This window comes from Tasmannia lanceolata, unplaced genomic scaffold, assembly GCF_043159265.1.
Source record: "Tasmannia lanceolata isolate RefF3 unplaced genomic scaffold, GAP_Taslan_0.1 ptg000019l, whole genome shotgun sequence".
NCBI classification, from domain to species: domain Eukaryota; kingdom Viridiplantae; phylum Streptophyta; class Magnoliopsida; order Canellales; family Winteraceae; genus Tasmannia; species Tasmannia lanceolata.
The window spans coordinates 1538302-1563271 of record NW_027518696.1 but is presented as its reverse complement, the minus strand read 5'-3'; the positions used below and the strand labels follow the sequence as shown (position 1 = coordinate 1563271).

The 24970-nt window shown below is 39.9% G+C and overlaps 2 protein-coding genes and 1 pseudogene across 6 annotated transcripts; 2 read left to right on the top strand and 1 right to left on the bottom strand.

The window, feature by feature from the left end:
* Nucleotides 1-5569: 5569 nt before the first annotated feature.
* LOC143853141 (peptide chain release factor 1, mitochondrial-like) lies at nt 5570-15979 on the bottom strand. Of its 5 annotated transcripts, none has more exons than XM_077362875.1 (11): nt 15750-15973; nt 14825-14925; nt 13482-13580; nt 10525-10708; nt 10189-10237; nt 10010-10088; nt 7660-7734; nt 7483-7560; nt 6949-7107; nt 5986-6081; nt 5570-5908 (listed from the first exon to the last, which is right to left on the bottom strand). In XM_077362875.1, exons 1-11 carry the CDS (start codon nt 15892-15894, stop codon nt 5717-5719), a joined length of 1257 nt encoding a protein of 418 aa, XP_077218990.1. In that variant the 5' UTR covers nt 15895-15973; the 3' UTR covers nt 5570-5716. The 5 variants fall into 5 exon arrangements, 4 of the variants coding, with proteins under 4 accessions (XP_077218990.1, XP_077218991.1, XP_077218992.1 ...); XM_077362876.1 differs by having other exon boundaries at nt 13482-13584; nt 14825-14929; nt 15750-15972; XM_077362877.1 differs by having other exon boundaries at nt 14825-14929; nt 15750-15890.
* A 1445-nt stretch (nt 15980-17424) lies between these two features.
* On the top strand, nt 17425-20123 carry LOC143853070 (putative pectinesterase/pectinesterase inhibitor 21). The gene is made up of 2 exons (XM_077362791.1): nt 17425-18570; nt 19240-20123. The coding sequence occupies exons 1-2, from the start codon at nt 17580-17582 to the stop codon at nt 19935-19937; spliced, it is 1689 nt and encodes a 562-aa protein (XP_077218906.1). The 5' UTR covers nt 17425-17579; the 3' UTR covers nt 19938-20123.
* Nucleotides 20124-22020: 1897 nt separating this feature from the next.
* Nucleotides 22021-24223, top strand: LOC143852656 (pentatricopeptide repeat-containing protein At5g66520 pseudogene; annotated as a pseudogene).
* Nucleotides 24224-24970: the final 747 nt, after the last annotated feature.

Sequence of the window (24970 nt, the reverse complement as noted above, 5' to 3'; positions counted from 1 at the left end):
ATTACTTTTGAAACTTATCTGATAGTCTCTCGGGATTTCGATGCTGCAAAGCACCATAAGGTTGAAGAAAAATACATTTTTTTTGCTTGGAGGCATGTGGCAACCAAGCAGATTTCCAAATTTTTCTGGACACCCTAATGTTGATAATGACACCCTTTTCTGGAAAATGTTCGAGAGAAGCTGGAGAAAACTAGTAAACACTACAAGGAGAAGGCTGATCAGCATCGTAGGCGAGTTGTATTTGATGTTGGAGATTATGTGTGGGCCGTGCTAACTAAAGATAGAGTACCCGCTGGTGAGTACAACAAGCTTAGTCCACGAAAGATTGGGCCTTGCGAGATTGTGGAGAAGATTAATGACAATGCACATAGGCTCAAGCTTCCCAGCCACATCAGGACGCATGATGTGTTCAATGTGAAACACCTCGTGCCATATCATGGAGATTCTTCAGAAGACAAGCCGAATTCGAGGGCGAATTCTTTCCAACCCGGGGAGGATGATGCAAGCCAGGACCTTGCCGAGGACTTTTGGGATGAGTTGGACCGGGTTAGGCGACCACGGAGCACCAGGATCCGAGCATGATTTCTTTCCTAGCTGTTTCCCATAGCTTTCCAGTTTTATTTACTTTCCTATTTTATTTTTTAGACAGATTTTTTGCTTTCCTAGTTGGTTTGGGATTTCTAATTTTTATTTGAGCTTGCTATTTTGTGATTGAGGCCATAAAAGCCTAGAAACTGACGGTAATAATAGTTTTTGACTGTTTTTCTTTGATTTGGAGATAAGAAATAAAATTTCTTCTCTTTAGAAATTTTAGATCTATGAATTCCTCTTGGCTTTGATCTCTTAATGTTCTACTAAGTATCTAAGCACATATTGATTGTGATTTGCTTGATTGTTCATTGTTAATCTGATTTCTTGGAATATTTTAGGGAAATCTAACGTGTTACTAGGTTTTCCGAAGAAGTTCTGATCCATCAGAGATTGATTTATCCTTTTTCTTTTGCTTCTTACTGTAATTCCTTTCAGGATTACATCAAAAGTGGTCAGTTTCCGTGGAGGAATGCTACCAAGTTGATCCTTCCAGTAGTCATATGCTTGTCTCAAAGATTAAGCCATGCCTATGTAAGTATGAACTAATTCAGACTGTGAAACTGCGAATGGTTCATTAAATCAGTTATAGTTTGTTTGATGGTGTCTACTACTTGGATAACTGTAGTAATTCTAGAGCTAATACGTGCAACAAACCCCGACCTCTGGAAGAGATGCATTTACTAGATAAAAGGTCAACATAGGCTTTTACCTATTGCTCTGATGAATCAATAACTCGACGGATCGCACGACCCTCGTGCTAGCGACGCATCATTCAAATTTCTGCCCTATCAACTTTCGATGGTAGGATAGTGGCCTACTATGGTGGCGACGGGTGACAAAGAATTAGAGTTTGATTCCGGAGAGGGAGCCTAAGAAATGGCTATCACATCCAAGGAAGGCAGCAGGCGCGCTGATTACCCAATCTTGATATGGGGACGTAGTGACAATAAATAACAATGCCGGGCTTTTCGAGTCTGGTAATTGGAATGAGTACAATCTAAATCCCTTAACGAGGATCCATTAGAGGGCAAGTTTGGTGCCAGCCGCTGTGGTAATTCCAGCTCCAATAGCATATATTTAAGTTGTTGCAGTTAAAAAGCTCGTAGTTGGACCTTGGGATCGAACGATCGGTCCGCCTCTGGGTGTGCATGGGTTGCGTTGTCCCTTCTACCGGCGACGTGCTCTTGGCCTTAATTGGCCGGGCCGTGCCTCCGATGCTGTTATTTTGAAGTAATTAGAGTGCTCAAAGCAAGCCCAGGCTCTGTATACATTAGCATGGGATAACATCACATGATTTTGATCCTATTATGTTGGCCTTCGGGATCAGAGTAATGATTGACAAGGATAGTCGGGAGCATTCGTATTTCATAGAGGTGAAATTCTTGGATTTATGAAAGATGAACAACTGTGAAAGCATTTGCCAAGGATGTTTCATTGGCATGGGATAACATCACATGATTTTGATCCAATTATGTTGGCCTTCGGGATCGGAGTAATGATCGACAAGGATAGTCGGGGGCATTCGTATTTCATAGAGGTGAAATTCTTGGATTTATGAAAGACGAACAACTGTGAAAGCATTTGCCAAGGGTGTTTTCATTAATCAAGAGCGAAAGTTGGGGGCTCGAAGACGATCAGATATCATCACGGTCTCAACCATAAACGATGCCGACCAAGGATCAACGGATGGCTTTTAGGACTCTGTTGGCACCTTATGAGAAAACAAAGTTTTTGTGTTCTGGGGGAGTATGGTCGCAAGGCTGAAACTTGAAGGAATTGACGGAAGGGCACCACCTGGAGTGACTCAACACGGGGAAACTTACCAGGTCTAGACATAGTAAGGATTGACAAACTGAGAGCTCTTTCTTGATTCTATGGGTGGTGATGCATGGTCGTTCTTAGTTGGTGGAGCGATTTGTCTAGTTAATTCCGTTAACGAACGAGGCCGAGGCCTGCTAACTAGCTATGTGAAGGTCACCCTCCACGGTCAGCTTCTTAGAGGGGACTATGGCCGTTTAGGCCACGGAAGTTTGAGGCAATAACAGGTCTCTGATGCCCTAGATGTTCTGGGCCGCATGCACGCTACACTGATGTATTCAACGAGTCTATAGCCTTGGCCGACAGGATCGTTGAAAATTTCATCGTGATGGGGATAGATCATTGCAATTGTTGGTCTTCAACGAGGAATTCCTAGCAAGCGTGAGTCATCAGCTCGCGTTGACTACGTCCCTGCCCTTTGTACACACCGCCCGTCGCTCTACCGATTGAATGGTCCGATGAAGTGTTCGGATTGCGGCGACATGGGTGGTTCGCCGTCCATGATGTTGCGAGAAGTCCACTGAACCTTATCATATAGAGGAAGGAGAAGTCGTAACAAGGTTTTCGTAGGTGAACGTGTGGAAGGATCATTGTGGAGAACCGTACCTGCAAAGCAGCACAACTGGTGTGTAAGTTGTCAATTATTATTCTGGGGTGGGGACACTAGCGTCTAGTGACGCCCCCTCACATCTAGGATTGCAAGTTCCGTGCCCATTACTTCCCCGCGAGTTCAGGCACCAACTCCAGCTAGCAACTTGGGTGAATAACAAATCCCGGTGCAATGGGCGCCAATTTTTTTATCAAAAAAATAAAAAAAAAAATACTTAGATAACAATGTTCCATCCGAAATCACAATTTTAATTTCATATTCAGATGAAACTTGCTACCTGAATCTTCACCAGGTGCAGTAATGTCGGTTCTTGTTATCAGTTATTACCCCATCTCAACAATCTGATGACAGTAGATTTGAATATCTCGGACATTCCCATCTGGGGAAAAGCTTGTGCAGACACAAAGATACAGTTAGTGATGCTTTCTTGAAATATGGGGAACATGGCTCATGCAGTTACTTGTATAGCTTGCAGTTTGGTCAGAGAAAGATACCATACACATTGATATTCCTGTTTTGTTCTTTACATCTTAGGCTGGTCCATATTTCAGTTGAATGGTGCTCAAAGAAGATCCATTTGCCAAAGGTTTTGTGCTATCTTATAATTTCTTTCTAAAGGTACCCTTAAATGTTCGGTTGGATGAAAAAGCTATATATTACCACAAACACATGAACTGTGCCTGGAAAATCTAGCTATTGCCTTCAGTTATGTTGTGAAAACTCTAAAAAGCAGTGGTAGGTATTTTACCAGTTCATTCAATTTGGCTTCTGTTGGTGATTTTGTTGTTTGAACTATTTTCTTTAAGCTCGAAGAGGAAAGAGAAGGTATGGCACTAGACCATAACACACATGTATAATTCTTGTCATTACAGGGATTTAACGTAGAGATCCTTTCATGTGGTTACCAAGGTTTTAAATTTTGGTTTCAGTCGCCATGTAAACAGAAACATTTAGGTGTAAACAGCAGAAACAGTTGTGTTGGCTGGAAATTTTGGTGAAAATTTGTAAAATCACGGTCTGTAAGACTTTCAGTGGATAACGTGGATTATAGAAAGGGCTCTTGCAAAGAGAATGCAGTGTTCCTACATTCTATTGTCCCTTCTTCTTCTTTTTTGACAATTTCTAATGTCCCTTTCTGAGCCATGTTTCTTGGATCTCTTTTAAGGGTGATGGGTCTTTTGAGAGTTTTGTGGATTTTTTTGAGGAAAATATGGCCGCTTTTGAAATTACTCAGTAGGGAAACAGCACTAGGATTTTGCTTGATCAAGTTGATTCCTATCACTTTTGGTGTTCAAGATCACAACCGTGCCTCTGAGTGAGATTGAATTTTGTGAAAGCTCTCTAAGCTGGTGTTTTGCTATCCTCAGTTTTCTGTAAATCCCTCTTATATTATCCATGTGAATATCCCACATTTCTCAGTTAGTTAAGGTCCTGTTTGTTTTGAGTTTTGAGTCCAAAACTTCTAGGAATGAGAGAAAAGGAACAAAAACCAAACAAACGCATATTTTATCTCATACGTAAGATAAGCTGAGTCTCCATTGAACGTCCTAATCCCTTTAGCCCAGAAGACTGTTTTAGAGGAGTCCCTTTCCAATTCCAATCTACCTTCCATTCATGTGGTGAATAAAAGCAGGCCCATAGAAAAAACTTTGGAAGGTCTACAATCCCTTGAGATTGCAGCCTGTAAAATAAAATGGCCAGTGACACAAGTAATACTGCAGAGACTGAGAGTACCACCGAGCAGGGGACCGAACCAATGGGTTCTCGCTAAAAGATCACAAGTGACATGAGCATGCCTTGAGTTTAGGAAAATCAACAAAAAAGTAATTTTTTATTGTACACATGGTACATTCTCATTGTTGGTCTCTCCATCTCGCTCTCCATATCATTTTCTTATTTTTAAAATATTGTTATACAACAGGCAAGTTATTGTGATACCATGTTTGGCAACCATGAATTGTTTTTCTATGGAATATTAGTTCACCAAGTGATGAGAGAGGGCTTGCGAGGGTAGGAGATTAATAGGCATGAAGAAACTAAGTTGAGGAAAAGAAGTAGCTAAAAAGCAGGGGAATAAATTGTATTTAGATTTAGGGGCAGATTGGATACGCGGATTTTAGAATCCAGGATTTTAGTTTGAAAACAGTGTAAAAGATGGTGCCTGATTAAGTTGGTGTATGCTGTCCTGACAGCGTTTCTTGGATTTTAATGTGGGAGGATTTGCTACTCTCTTGCTGACGGAAAACGACGGCTGGTCCGTGTATCCAATTTTGAAGAAATCCTGGATTCTAAAAGCTACTGATAATAACGCTCCACATAAAAGAGCTGCATAGCTCAATAACATCATACTTACGTGCATCATTAACCACTGGGAATGTAGGGTGGGTACTAATATTGCGGATTGATGCATTTCAGTTAAAAGACCTAGCGTATCCAAATGGCCCCTCAAGAGTTTTTCTTTTCCTTGTTTTTCAGCCTTTCTCACCCTCTCATCTCTCATTCACCAACCCTTCCTAACCCTCTCACAACCCTTGGTAAACTAAAATTCCATGGAAAAAATTTTCATGGCATCCAAACATGGCCAGCTTATTCATATCTGTAAGCACAAAATGAAGAGAATTCCAAGACCTACTGCTCATTCTAGTTAACAAAATAAATATATAAGAAAAAGACATCAAATAAGCTACATTTCTACATCTACAAGGAGCTGAATGATGCGATTGCATCCATCTCCTGCTGTAAAAGAAGAGCATCGATGAAGTCATCCAGGCTCTCTCCCTCCATCACTTCATCTATAGAATGGAGAGTGATTCCAACCCGATGATCGGTCACACGTCCCTGTGGAAAATTGTATGTACGGATGCGTTCGGACCTGTCGCCGCTTCCAATCTATTCATTCAAAATAATATCATGAACCCATAACTCAAAAACAGGAACCAAAACAGTGACAGAGCAGATCATAATACCTGATCTGTTCGGAGTTTCGATCTGTCCCTCTGAATTCTAATCCTTTCGATTTCGTATAACTTCGCACATAGCAGTTTCAGCGCTTTGGCCTTGTTCTGTCAAGAACCCACAAATTGATGAAAAAAATAATAATGTGTTAACCTTCACACATCACAGAATGCTAGCATGAGACATGGAAAACAATCCCTTGCTAGAACCAAATAACACAACGTTTCTATTGGTGATCCTTGTCCACCATAGTGATGGTAAGTCCTACATGGGTGACAAGACAAGACTTTGGTTTCCTTAAACTTCCTTAACAACAGCCCATCTACCAAAACGACAAGATCTGGTCATCAATTTTTATTGTTGATTGAATCTTGGAATAGAGGCATTTTGATTTTTGGACGGTGATAGCTTCAGAAGGATCTAACTCAAGTATGGGATGATTATGAAGTGACTTAAGGACTTTTTGTTTTTTTCTTTTGGCCGGGGGATGATCTTCTGGATCCCATACGTTGTAAAACATAGAGGGACTCCTGGTCCCTACCTTATGTAATCTTCGTATGATTTACAATATATATATATATATATATATATATATATATCATATTTTAAAAAAGAAATTGTTGATTGAAGTATTATTTGAGAGAACACTAATCTGGGGAGTTTCATGTTTTGCAACTTCAATCGTTTAGTTACTTCTGAGAAATGGTGCTTATCAAACTGAAACAAGAAATAAGGTGTTTTGGCATGTCGGATACATTGATAATTGAAATCCGCGTGCCAACGGCTGAGACTAGGAGCAGGAATAGCTCCTCAAGTATATCTTATTGAAGGACTGTGTAACATAAATTTACCATATGCATATCCAAGAATTATTCTAGTGGATATGGTTGCGTAGCCACAAAATGTGTCAACTCAATCTAAATGTTTATACTTGAGAAGATAAGTGAGCTGTGCATGAATCAAGCATCTCTTACCATATGCTGTGACCGCTCGTCTTGTATTGCAACTGTAATCCCAGATGGAATGTGAGTTATCCTAACAGCACTGTTTGTGGTATTTGCATGCTGACCTCCTGATCCACCAGATCTGTACGTATCGATTCTCAAATCCTCATTACGCAGTTGTACATCAACCTGCACAAGTCCCAAAAGACCACAGAACCCTTTATCCTGTCGTACTTTGAGACCAACAAAATCAAGAAAAAAAATGCAAATAATATGTAAGACGGAACTGAATAAGCTGTCTCATATAGAAATGTAAGGTGAGCATAGAGTGTCTGTAGGCACAAATGTTTTCTCATATTCTGTTTAATTAAAGTACATGGCAGGAGGAACAAATAAGCATAACAGCACACCATCTGTAACAGTATCATTGTTCCCATGCCAACATAATGAAAGCCCATAGAAAAATTTCTTGGCTATATTATTATATTGACCTCCTAGCAGAAAACAAATGCTAAAAATCTTGAAGTAACATTTTGAAGAATCTGAAGCTAAAGATGTAAGCACCTCGTCAGCCTGAGGGAGGATGACAACAGACACAGCACTGGTATGCACGCGCCCGGACTTCTCTGTGACCGGAACTCGCTGCAAATGAAGGAACATTTTGGTCATAATTAATTCTGTGGACAACATATGGACGTCACAGTTGTTGTGAAAAGCTGAAGGAAGTATTTTCAGAGGCACCTGCACCCTATGAATGCCACTCTCAAATTTAAGTTTCCCATAAACACCGGGTCCTGAAATTGCCCCGCTAGATTCCTGTAAGAGCAAATTATAGATGAGAAGTTACAACATTTTTATTTTTTTTTTGAAAATGAAGGAGTAACAACAATAGGAACATTATTTCTGGCAATTCAAATTCAGGTAGCAAAATTTTCATAACTAATACTAGTTAATGAAAATAAAATAAAATAAATCATCAATATATCTTTAAAAACAAAAACCTAGAAAATAATATCAATAAAATTTCATAATTAAACAGCAGGACTAGCCATAGAAAGTTATCTGGTCAAACTAGTCCTTTCTGCTAACTCCTATGACAACAATAAAAAATGAGGATATGAATTCATATTCTTGGAAAAAAATCATTTTGAAAACAGAACTCAGATGCATGTTGAAGAAGAATATTTTACTACTCAATAGGCAATGCCCGCTCCTTGAATTACTTGCTCGCGAACCAAGAGAAATTTGGGGAAAAAAGGCAGGGAAGATGGAGGAAAGGACGAAAGGGGAGAGAGGGCAACTTTGCATCCACTCAGTCACAGTTGTCTATTTGTTGATTAACATCTTTCTTTTATAAAAAAAGAAGAAGATAAAACTGCCCATTCCTTGAATTACTCGCTCGAAAACCGAGAGAAAATTGGGGAAGAAACAAGGGAAAGACAAAGGGGAGGGCTCCATAAGAAGGCATGGGATTGGGGGCTGGGTGAAGAATATGGAGGGTAGCTGTATATACAATTTATACACACCATACTATGGTGTACATAAGTCATGGGATTTGATTGGGATTAGCTTGATTTGTATGAGTTATGTAATATATACACATTATAGGAGTGCATATTATGCCCAACAATTTTTTGTACAGCCCATGGACAACTTATGTAAATTGACTTAAGATACATAAAGGATAGGAAACAAGTCTAAGCCCTAACTTGAACTTCGTACAAAGTCACATGAAGAGTTGGATGACAATCACTCTGAGTTTCATAAACCCTTTATATGTAAATCTTTTGTAGGGACACCATAAAATGCTCCGTCCATACTCCATAGTGCAATAAATCCTGAGTCATAGACTGAATGTCTCTTCCCTGTGAGTCAACCCTAAACAATGGATGGAGATTCAGGGCAACAGAAGGTTCGACTAAGTTCAAGATCAACGCCATTATTCATGCATTGTTTATCTCCCACGGAATCATCTCTTTTTCAACAGAGTTCTTCATTTTGCTTCAACAAATATTCGAAATGGAATTCCCATGGGAAATAGTTAGATCTGGACAACTTATGTAAATTGACTTAAGATACATAAAGGATAGGAAACAAGTATAAGCCCTAACTTGAACTCCGTACAAAGTCACATGAAGAATTGGATGACAATTAGTTTCATAAACCCTTTATATGTATCACTGAAAATCTTTTGTAGGGACACCATAAAATGCTCCGTCCATACTCCATAGTGCCACAAATCCTGAGTCATAGACTGAATGTCTCTTCCCAGTGAGTCAACCCTAAACAGTGGATGGAGATTCTTGGCAACAGAAGGTTCGACTAAGTTCAAGATCAACGCCATTATTCATGCATTGTTTATCTCCCACTGAATCATCTCTTTTTTCAACAGAGTTCTTCATTTTCCTTCAACAAATATTCGAAAATGGAATTCCCATGGGAAATAGTTAGATCAAATCTTACTGAGATGGGACATGATCTAGCACTCAGTAACAGCCATGATATATCACCAATGACAATGAATGACCAACCACTCTAAAAGTAGAGAAATAATGACAAACTAGCAAAACTTCATTTCTTTACAATAAGATATCCAAAATCTGAAAAACAGGTCCAAGATTGCTCAAAAGGGTACAACCCACGTAAAAATCAATCAAATAACTCACTTTAAACTTTTGCAGAAAATTCATATCCAATTCTGACCATAAAAACAAGGGCGGCCCAGTGCACGAGGCTCCCGCCATTGTGGGGTCTGGGGAGGGCTAGATGTACGCAGCCTTACCCCTGCTTTGCAGAGAGGCTGTTTCCGTGACTCGAACCCGTGACCACCAGCTCACAATGGATCAACCTTACCGTTGCGCCATGGTTCGCTAGAACAAATTGGATATCCCTCTAATACGATCCTAAAACCCATAAAATGATTAGATAACCCTCTGATTGACTGTTGATATCTTATCGGAATTGTACCAACCAATGAGAAAAATGTAAAATAAAGAGAGGAGTGGCAATATTTAATCAAGAGAGCGTGTACGTCAAGTCATAGTCCATTCCCATGAGAAACTATAGTTAAATGTAAGGATAGGAGACAAACCTTATATCCTTTAAGATCAGACTCTGTTATATCAATGGGATCAAATTTCCATCCTTTCTTTTGTGAGTATCTTTCATACCTGTAATAATTAAATGAAATGATCCCCAACCTCAATCAAGAAATTGACCGCTAAGAATTTATATAATAAGTAGAACCAGCAACTGGGAGAAGCAGCATACATTTTGAATATATCCATTGCAAACAAAGATGCCTCTTCACCTCCAGTCCCTGCCTCAAATTATTGTCACAAATAACATCAGATGATGTAGATAAGAAATTGCTTAGGCCCTGTTCGTTTTAGAGTATGACAACTGATTGTGAGCCCCTCAACCGATTATGGGACTCAAAATTACATTATTTTTTAGTCCAATAATTGGTTGGATGGCTCACAATCGGTCGCCACAATCTCAAACGAACAAGGCCTTAGTGTTTATCAACAAACAGAGGTGTGAATAAATAAAAGTGGACAACTGATGCACATTGTATTGAAGGTGTCATCCCTAAATATTTGTTACCTGCTCTCACCTCCAAAATGCAGTCCCTTTCATCGGCATCATCCTTAGGAAGCAAAGACTTAAGAAGGAGATGCTGCAATCTTTTTTCCTCCTCCACGGCTTCAACCAACTCTTCGGCTATCATATTGCGCATGTCTTTATCTTCAGGACATTCTGTCATCAGTGATTTCAATCCATCAATCTCCTACAAAAAGGAAAAACATTAGTGCTTCCATTCCAATCTTAGCTACTAACAACATTAAATAGAGTCAACTAGGTGGATTTACTAGTGTGATGGCCGTTCTTCATTCCATCAAGAGACTAGAAGAGTAGTGTTTTTATGGACGTAGGAACATCCAATAGCACTTTTATAGCAAGGATGATTGTTTTGGGAAAGATGGTCAATGATCCCTACTAGTAAGGCAAGGATGGCCGGAATAGGATCTTTCAACTCTACAATTGGCCATCCATGTGTACCAGTCCTCATGTTCCTTAGAAGGTAGCAAGCGTACCAGTATTGGACTTAGAAAACCCATACATGAATCGTTAATCTTGGTGAGAATATTCACATTTGTAGAGGCTTTGAAGTATCTTTCACAAATACTGTTAAAAAAAAGGGCCGGCCCAGTGCACGAGGCCCCGGCCATTGCGGGGTCTGGGGAGGGCTAGATGTATGCAGCCTTACGCCTGCTTTGCAAAGAGGCTGTTTCCGTGACTCGAACCCGTCACCACCAAGCTCACAATGGAGCAAACTTTTTTACACATACTGTTTAAGCAGAAAGAAAATTTCAGAACATATATATATATATATATATATATATATATATATATATATATATATATATATAGAGAGAGAGAGAGAGAGAGAGAACGGTTTCTACACACAAGTGTAGATAAGTTATCTACACACTAGCTTAAAATACAGTGGAGGGCACATTGTTTGGGTGATCCAAACCATTCATTTGATTGGCCCTCTCACATAGATAGGGTCTCCACAAAAAATCAGCTCCATAGGATCATCCCAACCCTATGATTTGTGGAGGTAAAATGGACGCGTATACACCTTCACAAAACTGTCCATTTTTTGCCTCCACGGTTCGAGGGGTTAGGATGATCCCGCTGATTTTTTGGGCACACCCTATCTATGTGAGGGCCCATCAAATGAATGCTTTGGATCACCTAAACAATGTGGGCCCCCACAATATTTCAAGCTAGTGTGTAGATAACTTATCTACACTTGTGTGTAGAAACCGTTTTCTCATATATATATATATATATATATATATATATATATATATATATATATATATATATAGAGAGAGAGAGAGAGAGAGAGAAGTGTTCCTGCTTATCTGAGCAGTTGCTTCAAAAACTCATGTGGCCCCACATTTTTTGGGTGATTCGAAGCATTCATTTGGAAGGCCCTTCCATGGATAGGGTGTGTACCAAAAATGAGCCATTTAGGATCATCCTAACCCTGCCATTTGTGGAGGGAAAAAATGGTCAGAAACAGTGTCTGTCCATTTTCCCCTCCACCTTTGATTGGGTTAGGATGATCCTATAGGGTACACACCCTATCCATGGAAGGGCCTTTCAAATGAATGCTTTGGATCACCCCAAAAATGTGGGGCCACATGAGTTTTTGAAGCAGCTGCTCAGATAAGCTATCTGAGCAGCTGCACAGGAACACTATATATATATATATATATAGATATATATATATATATATATATATAGAGAGAGAGAGAGAGAGAAAACGGTTCCTACACATATGTGTAGATAAGTTATCTACACACTAGCTTAAAATACAGTGGGGGCCACATTATTTGGGTGATCCAAACCATTCATTTTTAAGGCCCTCACATAGATAGGGTGTCCACAAAAAATCAGATCCATAGGATCATCCTAACCATTCGAACTGTGGAGACAAAAAATGGACTAATTTGTGAAGGTTTAAAGACATCCATTTTACCTACACAAATCGTAGGGTTGGGATGATCCTATGGATCTGATTTTTTGTAGACACCCTATCTATGTGAGGGCCTTTAAAATGGATGGCTTGGATCACCCAAACAATGTGGGCCCCCACTGTATTTTAAGCTAGTGTGTAGAGAACTCTCTACACATGTGTAGGAACCGTTTTCTCATATATATATCACAACTTAGAACTTATGCAGTCTTACTGGACATAAATAAGAACTCATTTTTGACAACATATTCTTGCACGATTATCGGTTTATTTTATTTTTGTCAGGTGAACTGTGAGTAAAACTGTGATTTCATGGTTATGTAGAAAACCCCTTCCAGCTAGCTGGATTAGGAAGCTAAAAGTAGACGAATATTCTCTCCCACCACCCTCTCTAGCATTTTCTCACCTTGGGTAGACAAATATTCCATGATTTTTTTTCATGGTTGCCAAACACGCCCTTAAGTATCCCTTTTCCTTCATAAATAACACATTGGTATTAATTATTAATTGGAACTAACATGCCCTTAAGTGTCCTTTTACCTTCATAAATAACACATTGCCACATTGGCATTAATTATTAAACCCCTATGTTATTTTCTTAAGAAAACCTTCGATTGTTTGGCTCCTCAAACATTATCATGGCATACATTAGATGGATAGTTTTCAATTTTCATAGCCCATGTTCAAAGTTGATCAATTTAAAACTATCCGACCAGGGTTGAATGCAAATTTCCCCAAAACTAAGGGTAGCTTTCAATTGATCGTAATCTCACCAAATCTGAGCAGCCAGAGGGAGCAGTAAACCATTCAAGTAATAGAGAAAACCTGATTTCTCCCAGACTCAATCAAACTTGAAAGCCTAACGCCTATTCTTCAAGGCAAGGGTGCAATGCTAAAGCATGCATATCCAATTTTAATTTTAGTAATTCCATTACTGAAACATGTCTATGAATACAAATAGTAAGTAATTTTCAAGAAAAAAAAACAAAAAAATACAAATAGTAAGTACCTTCTGTTTAGCTCTCAAATCCTTTATGAGATCTATAGAACTCCTGAGTTTCCTTATCTCCTTATTAGCCCTTGAATACTCTGCTGCTGTGGCTGCTGGCTGTCTTTGGTTGAAAGCACAAATCCAATAAAATATAACACACAATTAGTTCTGTGGGTAACAGAACAAGGTGGACAAAATACGGACGGAACTTGACACAGTACTACAGAAGAGTTTGGGAAAAATAAAAAATAAAAAGTATTTGGTGGAAAAATTTGTAGTTGAAGATGTAAAAGACAACAATGAACATCCCAAGACAACAACTCATAATAAAACCAAACAGAAAAAAATAACTAGAAAAAAAAAACGAAAAACATTCTCATTGGACTCAAGCGTTTTCAAGAGGCAATAACAAGTAGGGAGACACATGGGTAAAGCGTAATACGTTCATGTCTAGAAGCCAACAACTGCATAGGATTAAAGAAGCAACCGTAAAAGCATTTTCCTCTTGAAAATTAAGCGCAAAGAACTATCAAGTAAAATATTACTGTGATTACTCTTTCCATTCATGCGCTTACATGAGTCCAAGTTAATCTATATTCTGAAAAGATGATACTCTAAAGAAAATTGATTATGCTTATTCATGCACCACTCATATTAGGCTTGGAGATATGGAAGAAGTAAATGATCAATCTTGCTGTAGATTCAAGAATATCCTGATGGGAAACCATATTTAACAGAAAGCATCGCATTAAAGTTGAAAATAGAAGAGATCCATGTAAGACCAATTATTTGTGCTTAGAAGCAAAAGAACAAAGAAAGTAAGGCTCTCATTCTTTAGGTGAATATAAAGACTTACTATATGCTGATCAAAGAAAAAGCAAAAATGCACACCATTGACAGAGTCGGCATTTTATGGACCATGACTAACCACTGCTTAAAATCTTTATTAGAGCTAAGAAGCAAAAGAAAAAAGAAGGGAAGGCTCAATATCCTTGGGCGTATATAAAGACTTACAATATACTGATCAAAGAAACAGCAAAAATCACACACATTGACGGAGTCGGCATTTTATGGACCATGAGTAACAAGTGCTTAAGATCTTTATTAGAGCTCAGAAGCAAAAGAACGAAGCAGGGAAGGCTCTCATTCTTTTGGTGAATATAAAGACTAACAATATGCTGATCAAAGAAACAGAAAAAATGCACACACATTGACGGAGTAGGCATTTTATGGAGCAAGACTACCACTGCTTAAAATCTTCAATCCTTACCCAATAAATGGTCGAACAAGAGCGAGACAAAACATACATTTTTTAGAAAGTAATCCAAAGCAAAAACAGGAAATATAGGGACATTAGTTACCTGATTGATAAGATCTTGAAGATAAGAATTCCTATGTTCAATTGCTGAAAGCCTTTGTTCCATGATCTTGATAATGTCAGTCGATAGCTGAGGCTGTGCTTCTGGCTTTAGAAGATTTTCAAGACAAACATACCCACATCGGAATTAACACCAGGAAAATACAATTACAAAAATAAAGAGAAACTGCAGATATAGACAACAAAATCATTTATGGGCCATAGATGAAACTAAATTACAACAACTTGATTTATCCAACAGATGACAGTGACAAGAACCGACCATTGTTTAATTGTAGAAAACAGCAAGACCACCTATTCTATGCACACAAACGCTTACTGCACTGTAAACATAACAACATGAGTTTCTCAAGAATTTTTCAGAGCTTCATTTCCCACAATAGCTCATAGATATCAGTTTCTTTTTCTTTTTCTATGAGGAACAAGAGATTATGTCGTTACCTACGTTTTAGCCCAGTCTTGTCCTTTTTTTTCCTTCTTATTTTTTTTTTCTGGTGCCAATATTCCAATATTTGAGAAAGCCCAACAATAAATCGAATAATTACAACACTAACTCATCAATAAAAATCTCTACAAAATTTTCACTACCATATACAATGAAATGTATTCTAGTTTTATCTCTGGTTTCAAAAACAATTAAAAAACAGCATTTCACCCAAATTATGCAAAACATTCAATACACAGCAGCATTATCCCCATAAATTTCTCAAAATTCAAAGCAAATTCCTTTATCAAATTCAATTAAAATGATAATTAGGGTTTCGATGACCACCAAAAAAAAAAAAAAACTAGGTTTCCGAATAATCGATCACTAACTATCATCTATTTGAAGATAATCGAATATGAATTCGAGTGTTTTAAAAAAGATTCGAATAATAACATCAATTTTTAAAAAAATCGAGAATTACCGGTTGAGAAAGCGCGAAGAGCAGAGAGAGAGGGTTTTGGCAATGGAGAAGTCAAAAACCATCTCTGATTCGGAAAATGGGAAAGAGATTTGAAACCCTTGGATTCCTGAAGCAGAGTTTCCAACAAAAACCTCGAAATTTTCATGTTTTTTTCTCACTGAGGAAAATATGGCAGTAGCTAGGGTTTTAGAATTTTCTGCTGTTCCAGAAGAAGCTTGAAAGTGGTGGGCAAAGAGAGTTTCTTTTATACTTTGATTAGATGATCAAGGCCTTTCATATGGTGAGATCCTGGCCTTTCATATGGTGATCTGTTGTAAACTCACATTTATAGAATGATCCTGACCGTTAGATTACAAGCTTTTGAATGGACGGTGAAAAGTAAAACTGGGCCTCATGGACAGTGCGCATCCAATCGGGTATAAATTCTGAAAGTGGACGGCTAGGATCATCTAAATGATATTGGATGCCTGAGATCGTCCAAAAGGGGCGTTCTAAAGTTACATGTAAGATGATCAAAAACCCTTCACGTGGATATATCACTGCCCTTTTTTTTTTGTCCTAAAAAACCAAGGAGCAACGATACGACTAATTGAAAATGACGAAAATAACCTTACTTGACCTTTTTTTGGTTTTGATGGTACTAATTATTCTCACTATCTTTACATGTGAAATCTAAATTAATCACAGTCTATTATGGTCCATTTATGAGGATGAATTTATGGATTTCGAATAATTCATTTGAGAATGAATGGAATGGTTGAGATGAACAGTTGCAGTCCCTAGTAGGGGCCTGCCTATGTATGGGGCTACGTGGTACCCAACCCAGTATGTGACAGGTTTAAAGGGTCTAACCTAATGCGTTCCATCAGGTTTTGAGCTTTTAGTGTATTGCTTAGGAACCTAACACTTCAGACGGATAGACACACGCACGCTCGCTAAGAAAGACATTGTATTGGAGCAGCTATAATGTTTTGTGTTCAAGTCACGTAAGGGGCGACTCATGAAGAATGACTGAAGTTGCCACGGAGTGGGCCGCCACGGAAGGGGCGACTTGTGGAAAAAAGACCAGAGCTAAAGCCATCACGAAGTGGGCCGCCAAGGATGGATGACGGAAGCGGAAGCATGGTGGAATGTTATGAACCTAAGTGAGAGCCCACCTAGATATTAGACTGGGTGAGACATGTAAGTTATGGAGCTTTTGATGCATTGGTTAGGTACGTAACATTAATGTTTAGCAGATTTTGTCTTATTCACTTAATTCATGTGAGGTGTCTGTAGTTTGCTGTGAAATGCCTTTCCATGAAATTCCCTAACAAATCCTAATAAAACCTTATGACTAAGTATGGTTATTAATTTACAGTAATGTTTGACTGAATCCGCAAAATTTAGTTACCCGGCAAAGAAAGAAAAAGAACCACCCTTTTGTTTATCTTACACTAAAAATAGGGTAAGAAGGCAACGGTTGAGAGGGCTTTTAGGATAATCGGATGACTAAAAGCAAGGAAAGCCTCTAACCAATCCATGAATCCAAACTAGTTGCAGTTTGGCTTGTCTGAATAGAGAAAAAACAAGCTGTCATGAACACTCGGAAAGTACACAAATTCGATAGAGGTGGCAAACCATAGAAAAATTGGGTCTGTTCTGTTTAGAGTCCAATCTCATAAAACCCATAAAAAGGCACCCAAAATGCACCATTTGTTGTTGGGTACGTAGAGGAGCTACGACTCCATAGTAGATTTTTCTTTTCTTTTTTCCTTCCTCTCATTTCAATTCCCATTCCCCCCTTTCCTCTCCTGTACACAAAGGAAAGAGAGGAAGGGAAGAGGCACCATGAAGAAGGTCTTAATCACCGTCGTTTCCCTCATTCTGGTCGTCGGAGTTGTCATCGCCATTGTCGCCGGTGTCTCCCGATCAAAAGCCAGAATTTCCGGTGTGACAACCGATGGCGGAAATGATATCTCCACCACCCAAAAGGCCATCCAAGCCATATGTGCCCCAACTGACTATAAAGAAGCTTGTGAAAAAACTCTTAGTGGCACCACCACTACTGACCCAAAAGAGCTCATCAAGGCCAGCTTTAAGGGGACTATAGATGAGATGGAATCAGCTCTTCTCTTATCAGACAACATTACTACAACAGATAATATGCAGAAAATGGCACTATCTGATTGTAAGAGTTTGCTTCAAGACGCGATAGACGAGCTCCAAGCTTCTTATTCAGAGGTAGGAAATAGTAGCATCCATACCATACCTGACCGTGTAGATAATCTCAAAAACTGGTTGAGTGCAGTTATTTCATACCAAGAAACTTGCACTGATGGTTTAACTGACCCAGAACTAAAATCCTCCATGAAAAATGGTCTTCTCAATGCCACCCAATTGACCAGTAATGCCCTAGCCATAGTGTCTGAAATCTCTTCAATTCTCTCAATCTTCAAAATCCCATTCAATATAAGCTCGCCTTCTCGTAGGCTTTTAGGGGGTAACTTTTTGGAAGATATAGATTTGCCTCCATGGTTCAGCCTCCATGACCGGAGATTATTGGCAGCACATGGGAGAGGAAACTTGAAGCCCAATGTTGTGGTGGCTAAGGATGGGAGTGGCAATTTTAAGACTATTAATGATGCTTTGAATGCTATGCCTAGCAAATACAGGGGTCGATATGTGATTTATGTAAAGGCTGGATTGTATAAGGAGCAAGTCCTCGTGGACAAAAAGAAGACTAGTGTGTTCATGTATGGGGATGGTCCGAGGAAAACTATTGTCACTGGAAGTAAGAACTACGTTGATGGGACCCCCACTTTTCAGACTGCCACCTTCGGTAAGCGATAATTTTGGCCTGTTGGGATTGCAGGAATTTTTGGGAAAAGTTTCGAAAGGAAAAATATTTCTAAAATTTCCTACTTTTTTCTGCCTTATTGGATCCGCGTCATTTTCGGTAACCTATTAAAATCGGTTGAGAAAGTGCACTTAATGATGTGGATCCAATCAAGTGCCCTTTTCTGGCTCTTTATGCAAGGGCGCCCTTGCATCTATCATTCCTCTCTTTTCACACACAAGAAAGATAACTTGTACAAAACTTATTCAAATTTTATTTAGTGGGACCTTCAGTTTATGATAATACTGTTGAAGTATAAATGATTAAAGAACAAGTCAACAGCTCTAGCAGCTTAAGTTTTGCTATTGCATCACGACAGTCCTGGCTTCAAAACCCAACAACAATCCACGGCCAGCCCAAAAGAAGAGGAATCATAAGTAAGGGGAGTGTTAAGTATAAATGATTAAATAACACCAACTCTAACAGCTTAAGCTTTTGGGGTAATTGGTTGTTTCACAACTATTCCTCTAAATTCAACATAATATCATATCATTTCTCTCTAAATTGTAGAAAGAAAAAAATTTCCTAACAAAGATCATCATCTTCTAATCTTTTTATCGATGCAAAGTTTGATCAGATTGATCTAATTGAATTTATTTGTCATTCTTATAGCTGCGATTGGGAGTGGATTCATTGCAAAATCGATGGGATTCAGCAACACCGCCGGAGCAGAGAAGCACCAGGCAGTGGCTCTCCGAGTCCAATCCGACATGTCGGCCTTCTTCAATTGCCGAATGGATGGATTCCAAGACACCCTCTACACACAAACCCATCGCCAATTTTATAGAAATTGCGTGGTTTCAGGCACCATCGACTTTATCTTCGGAGACTCGGCTGTTGTGTTCCAAAATTGCTTAATCATTGTAAGGAAGCCCATGGACAACCAATACAACACGGTCACCGCCCACGGGAGGATTGACAAGCGGGAGCCCACTGGAATTGTAATTCAAAACTGCCGAATCGTCCCCGATATGCGCTTGTTTCCGTTGAGGTTCAGGCTCAAATCCTACTTGGGCCGACCTTGGAAGGAGTACTCTAGAACAGTGGTCATGGAGTCCACATTGGGTGATTTCATTCAACCAGAAGGGTGGAAGCCATGGGACGGGGACTTTGCTCTCAAGACCCTCTTCTACGCAGAGTATGGCAATAAGGGTCCTGGTGCTAACACTAGAAGAAGAGTCCATTGGCCTGGATACAAGGTTATAACCAACAGGAAGGAGGCTCTTCAGTACACTGCTGGACCCTTCATACAAGGTGGCTCATGGTTGAGATATACTGGTGCACCTTACTTCCTTGGGTTGAAGTATTGAGACATGAAGCTTACAAAGAAGAAAGAGAGCAATAGAAAGAGAGCACTAAAAACAGAAATAAGAGAAAAGTCTCTTCTTTGTTTAGTCAGATACAAATAATCTTAAGGAGAAAAATGTCCTGCCCTTCCTCATGAATCCACTCTTATTAAGATCTTATATTAAAATTTAATTATTCTTTGTCGTAAATGGAAGTTTTGTTGCATGAACTCTGGCTTACAATTTGCTTTCTTCCTTTGGTGGTATTGGCTTTCCAATGCTTTATTTGATACTTACTATGGAAAATATATCCCATTCAACTTCTGATGAGAAGAATAAAACACCATTACATGTCTGCATAAGCCATGATGTCATTTATATATTAGGAAAGAAGATGATTTTCACCCCCCCCCCCCCCCCCCCCCCGGGTAGGATAATGCGCCCTCTGTTAATGTGAATTGTGGGCAGACTTTAAAAGGTGGGCAGCGCATGAAATCGAAGAAATATATGAATTTGGAAAAACCCACCTGGGAAAATTCTTGGGGATAATTAAAGGAAGGAGCTTTGATGCCATTATTTCTTTTTCTCTAAAAGTAAGAAAGAGAAGAAGAGAAAATCGCTGACCTGCTTGTGTTGGAAAGGATTTTGATTTAGGGATTTGGGGAAAATGAAAATCAATGTCTCCATCGTTACAGACATGGGTCTTTGTTTCCCTTTTGGGTGGAGAGTTTGGAGCTTCGAACTTGCTCTTTGTTTCGTCTCTCTCAGCCTCTGAGGCTTTGAGTTGTTCTCCTTGCAAGGCTGAGATTTACTAAAATACGATTGGCTGCTATGAGATTTTACCTGAGATTTACTACTTATACCTTGTATGCCGTATAATGAGTCACACGGAGGAGACAAACATTTGATTTGCCTTGAATTTCAATTTATCTAGTACAATAGTGATAAGTAGTGTTTGGTTGCCAACCCTGTAGAGCAGTGGGAGGGGGTGTCGTTACTAATATAGAAAGAAAAGGGTGGGAGAGAGGAAATGAGAAAGAGAAAAGGCTAAGCTACCTACCAAAAAAAAAAAAAAAAGGGCTAAGGAGGAGGAGAGGGGTGCAACTCGGGTTGATTTTTGGGATTTCGGGTTAAGTTTTTACCTTAAAATCGGAGAGATGATATTTTTACTCCCCTGCATTGAGATTTGACGTGAAAAGTTGGCAAGGGGGCGCATGCGTAACGCGGGTGGGGGGTAGGAAATATCTTCGCCCTAAAATCGGGTCGGGTTCGGGTTGATTTCAATTCATTTTTTACCAAAAGCTCAACCCGACCCAACCTTACCCAAGTTGCACAGGGAACCATTCAAAAAAAAAAAAGTGTAAGGAGTGAAAACGTCATCAGGCATACAATTATTACTTTTGAAACTTATCTGATAGTCTCTCGGGATTTCGATGCTGCAAAGCACCATAAGGTTGAAGAAAAATACATTTTTTTTGCTTGGAGGCATGTGGCAACCAAGCAGATTTCCAAATTTTTCTGGACACCCTAATGTTGATAATGACACCCTTTTGCGGTGTGGATATCCTTTCGCCGCTTCTTCAGCCTTTACCATTTTTTGCATGGGCAATCACCGGTCAAAGAGGTCCGACAACAACTTCAATCGATCATAGGCGTCAATCCAGAGGGATTTGGGTAATGTGCCGTCCCTCAACGGATCGGAGGTCGAGAATCATTCAATGGCGATGATTTTCTAGGCAAAACATATTTAAGCTAGGGCCCAATAAATGAATGGTTTGGATCATTCAATCATGTGGGCCGCCCTACATTTTTTTAAATACATGAAAGTACGTACACATACTATATAAAGACTCATCTAGGCCATTGATCTTTTGAGTCCATGAAGAAAGGCCATGCTCAAAAAATTCATAGGATGATCCTAACCCTCAGATATTTGATAGTTTAAATTGGAGAATTAGGATAATCCTATGAAGAATATTTTAGACCTACCTGCATCGGGCCCATCAAATAAAAACGGTTCAGATCATCCAATAATGTGGCCCCACCAATTGTATGTAAAAAGAGGCTTAGAATCATCCTAGAGAAATTTTTCTAGGCTAACCCTATCTACGTCGGGACCCAACAAGTGAATGGTTCGGATCACCCAAATAATGTGGGCCCCACTGTATTTTTGGGCCACACGGGCATGCAAGACCGTCCACTATATAATTTTTCTGGAAAAAGGAAAGGAATGCTTAGTAACGTGAGCGGATTTGAAACACGAGAGCCACAATGACCACTCACGTACTTCAGCCACCCAATCTTGTTCCCCAAAAGACCCGCCACCCCACATTCCGTGCCCTAGAATCCTGCTCCAACATGGCCGAGCTCAAGCAATTCCACTCTCAAATCATCCGACTCGGTCTCTCTCAAGACAACGATGCTATTGGACGCATAATCAAGTTCTGTGCAGTCTCTGAATCCGGCGATCTAAACTATGCCCTCCAAGTGTTCGATAGAATTCCCCAACCAGATGCCTTCATATACAACACCATCATTAGAGGCCAATTGCGAACCCAATCCACAAGAACTTCCATCATCTTATACTCCCAAATGTTGCATCGCTCTGTTGTGCCTAACAAATTCACTTTCCCTTCGGTCATAAGAGCATGTTGCGTTGAGGATTCAATTGAAGAAGGAAAACAAGTCCATGCGCATGTTTTGAAACTTGGGTTTGGGAATGATGACTTCTCCCAGAACAATTTGATCCATATGTATGTGAATTGTCGCAATTTAGATGATGCACGCCGTGTGTTTGATAAAATGTCTCACAGAGATGTTGTCTCGTGGACTACTTTGATTAGTGGGTATTCTCGGTGGGGCTTTGTCGATGATGCTTACAAAATTTTTGAGCTGATGCCTGAAAGGAATTCTGTTTCTTGGAATGTCATGATTGCTGCTTATGTTCAGAGCAACCGGTTCCAAGAGGCATTTGCTCTGTTTGATAGGATGAGAGAAGAAAAAGTGGAATTGGATAAGTTTGTGGCCGCGAGTATGTTGTCGGCTTGCACAGGTTTGGGAGCATTGGAGCAAGGGGAGTGGATACATGGGTATATAGAGAAGAGTGGGATTGAATTGGACATGAAGCTCGCAACTACAATCATTGACATGTATTGCAAATGTGGATGCTTGGAGAAGGCATTTGAAGTCTTCAATGGGTTATCACACAGAGGAATTTCCTCGTGGAATTGCATGATCGGGGGCCTAGCGATGCATGGGCGGGGAGCAGCTGCCATTGAGCTTTTCAAAGAAATGGAGAAGGAGATGGTTACCCCAGATGATATCACTCTTGTGAATGTTCTCAATGCGTGCGCCCACGCCGGCCTAGTCCAAGAGGGGCGCCATTATTTCAATTATATGACTCAAGCTTTTGGCATTGAACCCAAGATGGAGCATTTTGGGTGCATGGTTGATTTGCTTGGGAGAGCTGGCTTGCTAGATGAGGCAAGAAAGCTTATTGACGAGATGCCCATGAGCCCGGATGCGGGTGTGCTTGGCGCCCTCCTTGGAGCCTGTAAGATCCATGGAGAGATCGATTTGGGTGAGCAAATGGGGAAACAAGTTATTGAATTAGAGCCTCATAATAGCGGGCGCTACATTCTACTTGCGAACTTGTATGCCAGTGTTGGCAGATGGGATGATGTAGCTAATGTGAGAAGGTTGATGAGTGATAGGGGAGTGAACAAGGCCCCGGGTTGTTCGATGATTGAATTGGATGGTGTTGTTAGTGAGTTCATTGCTGGAGGGAGGTCTCATCCTCAGGCTAAAGAGATATACTCTAAGATTGATGAGATGTTGCAATGCATAAGGTCTGTGGGCTATGTGCCTAATACAGATGGAGTACTGCATGATATTGGTGAGGAAGAGAAGGAGAACCCACTGTACTACCATAGTGAGAAGCTTGCCATTGCCTATGGGTTGTTGAACAGTAGTCCGGGAGAGACGATCCGGATCACGAAGAATTTGCGAGTGTGTAGAGATTGCCATCATGCTAGTAAGCTCATATCCAAGGTTTTCGATCGAGAAATCATTGTGAGGGACCGGAATCGCTTCCATCATTTCAGAGGAGGAGAGTGTTCTTGTAAAGATTATTGGTGAAAAATGGGTGACCTTCGGCTTTGGAGAGCTACATTTGTGAAAAAGAAGAGGGGCAGGAGTTCTTATCTTGGCACAGTCAAGCATTTTTGTTATGTAACATAATTATTGTAGTTAAACATAATTATAGGACCGTCTCTCTATGTGCTTTTGGATGCAACCAAACTTCAACTTGAGTCTGTCTCTTTTCAGATTTTAGTTTACATATGACCTGCAGTCTGTGAGATCCCACATCGAAAAGGGAGGAAAAGTTTATGGGCTATATATGTGGATTCGCCCTGCCCCTATGTCCATATGTTGGATGTGTTTTCAACATCTCTAACGGGCGGGCCCCGTGGAGTGGGTGGGGTACGGTTAGTGAAAACAAAACCAGGGAGGGTGGGAAAACTCAGAACCGGACAATATTTGCACAGTAGGTCGAGGCGTCACAAAATGGTATTAGAACGGAACCTCCCTCTAGTATGGTGTGCTAGCAAGGACGCTGGCCTCAAGGGGGTGGATTGTGAGATCCCACGTCGGAAAGGGAGGAAAAGCTTCTGAGTTATATATGTGGATTCTCTCTCTCCCTATGTAGACATGTTTTCAGCATCTACAAACCCAAAACCGATTTACACAGTGGGTCGAGGCGGCACACAATCTACAGCGGCCCAAATTTTCAATGTGTATACCAAAAAGACACATTTAATGGCCTTTTTATCTATTTCTCATCTCAGTTCCTTTGGTAGATTACATTGTTTACTGAACGAATCCTCTCCTTTCAATGCTGATAAGGGAATGACTCTATGAGAAACCAGATATGACAATGCCAAGATGCAGCCCGCAGGAATGGTGATATATGATATACTATAAAACTCACTTGATTGATATGCTTTAAAAATCACTTGATTCGGCAATCCTAACCATCCAATTGAGCGAGCTTGTTC

Coding starts and splice junctions, on each gene's coding strand:
- LOC143853070 (XM_077362791.1), top strand. CDS start 17,580: ATGAAGAAGGTCTTAATCACCGTCGTTTCCCTCATTCTGGTCGTCGGA. Junction 18,571..19,239: donor TTTTCAGACTGCCACCTTCG/GTAAGCGATAAT, acceptor TCATTCTTATAG/CTGCGATTGGGAGTGGATTC.
- LOC143853141 (XM_077362875.1), bottom strand. CDS start 15,894: ATGAAAATTTCGAGGTTTTTGTTGGAAACTCTGCTTCAGGAATCCAAG. Junction 14,926..15,749: donor TCTTCGCGCTTTCTCAACCG/GTAATTCTCGAT, acceptor TTCTAAAGCCAG/AAGCACAGCCTCAGCTATCG. Junction 10,709..13,481: donor ATTTGAGAGCTAAACAGAAG/GTACTTACTATT, acceptor TCCTTTTTGTAG/GAGATTGATGGATTGAAATC.